Source organism: Podarcis bocagei (assembly GCF_964188305.1).
Source record: "Podarcis bocagei genome assembly, chromosome: 12".
Lineage (NCBI taxonomy): Eukaryota > Metazoa > Chordata > Lepidosauria > Squamata > Lacertidae > Podarcis > Podarcis bocagei.
In genome coordinates, this window is record NC_138137.1 from 37,359,628 (window position 1) to 37,366,896 (window position 7,269).

General features: G+C 40.5%; 1 protein-coding gene across 1 annotated transcript in view; it reads left to right on the forward strand.

Moving 5' to 3' along the window:
* The window catches only part of LOC308569366 (macrophage mannose receptor 1-like), a 41,880-nt gene extending 34,997 nt beyond the window's left edge, over positions 1–6,883 (forward strand). Inside the window, exons 17-19 of the mRNA XM_081163182.1 lie at positions 1,538–1,707; positions 4,291–4,358; positions 6,766–6,883. Coding sequence (XP_081019308.1) covers positions 1,538–1,707; positions 4,291–4,358; positions 6,766–6,874 — 347 coding nt within the window. The 3' untranslated portion in view covers positions 6,875–6,883. The remainder of the gene's footprint in view (positions 1–1,537; positions 1,708–4,290; positions 4,359–6,765) is intronic.
* The last annotated feature ends 386 nt before the right edge of the window (positions 6,884–7,269 follow it).

Genomic DNA, 7,269 nt, shown 5'->3' on the forward strand with positions numbered 1-7,269 from the left:
TCAGGAGCCAGAGGCAGCTGCTTCCTAACCTGGGCTTGCTTGCTTGGATTACGTATAATTGGGGAGGGACTGTATCTTAGTGATAGAGCATCTGATTTGCATGAGGGAGGTCCCAGGTCCTCCATATCTCCAGGTAGGACTGGGAGACATCCCTGACTGAAACCCTGGAGATTACAGCCTGGCGGTATTGACAGTACTCAGTTAGGAGGACCAGTGGTTTGGCTTAGGCACCCCCTATGTTCCTGAGTGTCAGATCTCCTTAGCTGCTGTACATCATATTCTTATAACTTCTCCTCCCCCACCCCTTTATTATTTTTGCATTTTCATTGGCTAGGCTAAGAAGATTGTACCGCTTTGGAGTGTAGGATTGTCCCTCCACTTTTTTTCCAGGCTGCACTACCAGTGCACAATTTAATAGCTTGATACACACAAATTAGCACACACACTGGCAGAATGTGGTTCTCCAGCTTCAGAAAAACCACCTGCTTGCCTGAAGTTTAGTTGTACTAGGCAACTACTGAGTGTGAGTGAGAGCAAGAGAGATGTCATCTCAGTACAGTCATACCTTGGAATTTGAAAGGCTTAGTCGCTGAACGTTTTGGCTCGCGAACAATCACAATACGGAAGTGAGTGTTCTGGTTTTCCAATGATTTTTGGAAGTCAAATGTCTGGTGTGGCTTCCCCAGCTTCCAATTGGCTGAAGGAAGCTCCTGCAGCCAATCGTAAGCCACGCCTTGGTTTTCGAATGGTTCCAGTAGCCGAATGGACTCTCGGAACACATTCCATTCTGCAACCAAGGTACGACTGTACTAAGTATGTCTACCCAGAATTAAGCCCCACTGAAATAAGTTCAAGAGTGATGATGTCACAACCCCACTGCCCTTCTCCACAAAAAGATCGCCCATCTTGGGGATGAAGGCTGATTCTGTTTCATATCTGGTCCGAAACCCAGACTGAAAAGGCCAAGAAAATCAGTTCTCTCCAAGAGCATCCAAACTACTACTAAACCTCTCATGCACCTTGCCCCTCAAAGGACCACTGGTACTTTACCAGCTACCTTATGTGAAATCATAAGACAGTACCTTTAAAAATGCAGTGTCTTGCATACTTGCATTTTAGCTCATGTCCCCCCCCCCAAATAATGCTGTTATTATCACCACTGAACCAACTTTTTTCCCCCTTGGGAAATATATGTCCATGGTTCTAGGTGCTCTTTTCATATTTTACTTTTGAAATATTTTATCGGGGTAACCAAACTGTTTTGTTTTTAGTTGAATGTGAACAGGAATAAAGCATGGAGTAGAAAAGGGGAGTGTGGTGGTGGTGGTGGGGAGTCCTTGTAAGTTTCAAAACTGAAATAATGTATCTGTCTAAAGTAGGAGGGTCCTCATTAAGATCACTGAAGTTGCTTAGCTGGACCGCTTGTTCTGTGAATTAATGTTATTCACATGTTTATATACCTCTTCAAAATCTTTTGATGAAGGGTAGCTGAGAAATATTTGAAATCAAATAAATAAAAATATGCTTTCTTTTGCAGAAAATGAATTTATAAGAATTGAAAATGGCTGGATTTTGCATAATGAGAGCGAGTACTATTTCAGCAATGTGGGTTCATCTGCAGAAAGAGCATGGGAATTCTGCAAGAAGCAACATGCAGATCTTGTGGTCATTGAAAGTGAAAGTGAAAGACAGTTTTTGTGGAAATACGTAAGAAATATATGGAACATCTGCTTTCTTAATCAAATATAGCTGGGTTTTAAAAAGAGCCAGATACATTGTTTGATAATAGCCATTTTGTTGCCTGACGAACATTTTCTTCTGCATGGGGTCACCGAAGCTTGCAGAGATAATTAGTGCAATCCTATGCATGTCTGCGGAGAAGTAAGTCTCTTGACTTCAATGGGTCTTACTTTCAAATAAGTCTGTAGAAGATTGCAGCCTAAAAGACCTAATTTGAGCCTTTGTGGTCGTATGCTTCCATTGTAAAACAAGGCACTGATGGGGAAGTGAGACTTGCCAAATAGAAATCTATATACATTCCTCTCACCATCACCCCACCCCCCAAATAATTGTTACAATTCAGGCATGATTCACAGCCACAGCAATATGCTGATAATAGTTTCCATGTGATCAGGGGTCCACACAGGTATGGAAATAGGATTCCTGAATGGGCTGACCAGGTTGTGTGATAAATGCCAAATCTAGTACTAGACTTTCCAGGCATTGCTTGTGCTGGCAATTATCTCAATCCGTCCAACCACATGAGAAGAAATTTAACAGGAACTGAGGTACAGTGCCCATCAAACAGTTTCTGATTATGCTCCTCTTGTTAGGTCTCACAAGAAGTTATATTTTCCATTCCTGTTGGAGCTGGCATTTTCTGTGGCTATATTGAACTACTTTCCAGCACACCGGGTTCTTTCAAAACCTAAAAATAGTTGTTTCAGTATTTATTTTTGTGACTAAGCATGTAATTTTAATTCCACCAGAGTTAAAAATGCCATGCAGAAATCGTTTTCTAAGAAACTTGATGGTTCTGGTAATATGCCATCAAATGTTTGGGAAGAGCAGAAACTTCTCAATAGATTCTATGGGGCCTCTCTTGAAAGTATGGTGGGCTTATCACTCAGAGTTTCACCTTCTGTCTTCACCTGCCCAACCACCCTTTCTACCTTTCTCTTCACCCATTATGAAAACTTCTTTCTAGCCCCTTCGTATCCCTTCCCTCTTCTAGTTGGTTAAATGTTTAGTTGGTTGGTGGTTATTTTAATTTGGGTATAACTGTAAATTGCTTATTATTGCTGCTGCTGTTGGTTTCTATTAATTTATTGGTTTGTTTGTTGCTCATATAGGATATTTTCTTTTCCAATGTTTTATGCTTTTTTGTGATTTTATATATGTTATAAGCCGCCCAGAGGGGCTAGGGAAACCCAGCAAGATGGGTGGAATATAAATTTTAAAACTATTATTATTATTATTATTATTATTATTATTATTATTATTATTATTATTATTATTTCTTTCCTCTTTATTTTCTCCTTTTATGTCATTTGTTACTTTTCCTCTTCTTTGTCTTCACTAAGAATGACAAATTCACTAAATGAACAACAGACTAGGTAAACACCGTGCTATATTATGGCCTGGAAGCTGGTGGAGTGGGGTGCAATGTTACTGAGTTATATAGAAAATAGAAATCTTCAAATAACCAGCTAAAATGGAAACATTTTTTTAACAAACTTTCTTCTGTGCTTACCCTCATTGTAACTGACAGGAAATAGGCATACACACAATGGAATATTGGGCCTGGTCCACCTCAATAAAGTACTGGTTACGCTACCACTTTCGCTGCTCTCCATCAAGCCTGCTCGCTGATCTGCTCAAGGACTCCTATAAATCAAGATGGTATCAGTACCTCGAAAAAAAGATTGAATCTTTAGGCATCGAGCTGGAGCCCCTGTATAATTCTAATGAGCAATACATTTTCCAAAATATCCTAGCTAGACTAAAGGATGTGGAGAGACAAAATATTATGGCGGCTGTAAACAAAATTTGCTCCCCCATATTCTATGATTTAAATATCTTAGATAGCAGAGTCAATTACGTCACTAAATTAATAATCCCAGCCCAACGTAGGGCTTTTATGCTGGCCCGGTTGAATGTCTTTCCCTCAGCATTTGTCTGGGGAAGATATCAAAACATCCCTAGAAACAAGAGATTCTGCAGATGCTCTATGAATGTCCCGGACACTGTAGAGCATATTCTCTTTCATTGCCCATTGTACAGTACGCTCCGTCAACGCGTGCTGTCCCCTCTTTTGGGTGGTCTGGAACCCCAGCAAGGTAAATGTGCGGGATTCTGCCTATCCGACGTTGACCAAAGGGTTACGGCGGGGGTAGCCGAGTTTTTGGCTGCAGTCCTCCAAGGAGCAGGTTAACAAGGAAAACCACTGATTTTATATGTATATATATATATATATATATGATTGTAGCCAACTGCTGCCTTTTTATATATATTTCAAGGCTTTTACATGTTATTTTCCTTCTTACGGTTTTATTTGCATAATGCCTAATAAAGGTTTGATTTCGTAACTGACAGGTTTTAATTTGTTTTAATTGAAAAGCTTTAATTTTATTTTTAAACAGCATGGACATGCTATGTTCGTAATTACAAACCTCTTTCTGTCTTGCCTGATTCTGCACTTCCTATGGGACAGCTGAATTATCTTGCCCTGGAGAATATGTGATTGCTTTATTGTTGCATTTACTTCACATTTTTCTTTGTATGTTGTAGAATCAGCTTTATCGCAGTCATTATGACCATTATATTGGTTTAACTGTGGATTTTGAAAAAAATTACCGGTAAGTAAACACAAGTAAACAAACAAACAAACAAAAAGTGGAAATCAGATTTTTAGTTCTTGTGCCCAAAATAGCAGTTGTCATTTTCATCACTGGATAACCTTCCTTTGCCTAGAAGGGACACGGGTAGCACTGTGGTCTAAACCAGTGTTTCCCAACCTTGGGCCTCCAGCTGTTTTTGGACTACAACTCCCATCATCCATAGCTAGCAAGACCAGTGGTCAGGGATGATGGGAATTGTAGTTCGAAAACAGTTGGAGGCCCAAGGTTGGGAAACACTGGTCTAAACCACTGAGCCTCTTGGACTTGCCGAGTGGAAGGTCGGCGGTTCAAATCCACGTGACAGTGTTGAGTTCTCATTGCTCTGTCCCAACTTCGGCCAACCTAGCTGTTCGAAAGCATGCCAGTGCAAGTAGATAAATAGGTACCGCTGTGGTGAGAAGGTAAACAGTGTTTCTGTGCACTCTTCCACTCATCACTGTGTTCCATTACACCAGAAGTGGTTTAGTCATGCTGGCCACATGACCCAGAAAGCTAGCTGTGGACAAACACCAGCTCCCTTCGCCTGAAAAGCAAGATGAGTGCCACACCCATAGTCACCTTTGACTAGACTTACCATCCAGGGGTCCTTTACCTTTTTTAACCCTTCCCCCCTCTCTGCTCTGACTCAACACTGGGTCTAACAGATCTCAAAATATACCTTCTATGATTTACTTACTTACTTACTTACTTACTTACTTACTTACTTATTGCATACCTCCACCATAAGGTCCCCAGGTAGGTTACAACAATGTAAAAATACATTCTTAAAATTTACTATGTTGCCACAACTCCTTTGTCTCCCCCAACTTTATTAAGACTGCAGGCACCACCTTCCCAATGACAAACTTACTGCGCTCTAGAATCATGGAATTGTAGAATTTTAGAGTTGGAAAGGAACCCCCAGGGTCATCTTTTTCCTCCAAGCCTTCTGAGGGCACAGCACTCCTTTCTCCTTGTAACTGGTATGGTGCAATGGTTGGAGTGTTGGACTATGGGAGGCATAGGCAAACTCCAGCCCTCCAGATGTTTGGGACTACAATTCCCATCATCCCTAGCTAACAGGACCAGTGGTCAGGGATGATGGAAATTGTAGTCCCAAACATCTGGAGGGCCGGAGTTTGCCTATGACTGGACTATGGGCTTGGAGGCCAGAGCTGAATCTCCTCTCAGCCAAGAAGCTCAGTGGGCCAGTCACTATTTCTCAGCCCAATGCATCTCACTAGGTTGTTGTCATGATAAAACAGAGAAGGGAGAACTATGTACGCCATCTTGAGCTCCACAGAGGAAAAGGTGGTGTGCTGTATACATGTAAAATAAATAAATGCCTTCTTTATCCATTGAGGAAGAGGGCACTGCCCTACCTGCCTGAATCCTAGATGTTGTATATAGCTTGGATGTGATGTGTCCTTAGTTCTTGCTCGTATTTTGCTCTGCTCCCAGCCACACCCTGAATATTGAAGCAAAGACAGTCTCCCTCTCCCAATGGCAGCCCCTTATGATGCCGCTGGAAGAGACTGAGAACAAATCCTGGCTGATAGTTGTCACTTTCTCCCACACCTGGAACATCCATCCTTTCCTCCATTCCAGCCAACTAAGGAGCAAAAAGAAGGCATGACCGACCTTACTTCTCCCCACCACACCGCCACAAGCCACCTTCACTTCTCCCTCACTGCTGCCCCTCCTCATATAATACATCATGTAATGTATTATATGAGGCAGGGCTTAGCTGCTTCCCCCAGTGTCTTATTCAAGTTGACACCCCTGATGACATATCAACCAGGCACTTGATTTAATGCTTGGGTTTTTTTAAAAAAATGCAGATTTAAATTGCCCTGATTTGAATCAGTGCACCCTACTGCCTTTTCTTCTATGGACAGTTTATGGTTCATAATCACTGAGAAGAAGTGGATAGCTTAATCACAAATTTTGTTAAGCTTCATAATTGAGATAATGTTATCTATTAATATTATTTTATGCATTATCTTAAAGAAAAAGTTTTCTTGCCTCAGGCATAAAATCCAAATAACCTTGTGGTGATAAAAAAATGATATTAAGGAAAGTAATGGGCAATTTGATCTGCTTTAATAGCATCTCAATCTTTAAAGATAATGATTGTTTTCGGAGCCATTTTGGCTCCATTATTTCAGCAATACTGCTGGATATATTTAATGTTGTGTCCTCAAAAAGAAAATCTGACAGTGCTGTGCGATAGAACACTAAGGTCAACAGCTAAACTGTTTTATTAGCTTGGTGTTCTTTGGCCACGGAGCTCAAAAAAAACCTGAAAACCGTTGTAAAAATATGCAGTATAAATGAAAAAGCTATGACTTTGTTCTGTCCAATACTGTCATATCATTTCCTCTAGCTGGTTGAATGGAACTCCAGTTACCTATGAAGCCTGGGCACCCAATGAACCCAACTTTTCAAACGAGGATGAAAATTGTGTCGTCATGTATTATAGAACAGGCAAGTAGAACAAAATATTATCATTCTTTTTAAAAAATCTGAGAATGTGTGTGCCTGATAGTGGCACAAAAATTAATTTATATATAGATAACTACTACACACTGAACCTTTAGTCATGATAACTATTCGGTCTGAATATACACTGAAGGCCATTACCTTGCTTTGAACACAACATATTGCAGTTATTAATATTGCTCATTTTGAAGCAAAAGGGTGAATATAAACTGGCTCTTCTTGAAATAAAAAAAGAGTCAAATCCAAAAATATGATTCAAAATCTTTACTAACAGAACTTGTTCCAAAAACAAACATAAAACAAATAATGTAACACCCAGATAGTTGCACAATATTGTGTGCTGCCCCACCCACCCCGCACCCTCTGGCTACACGCATGTGATCCAATG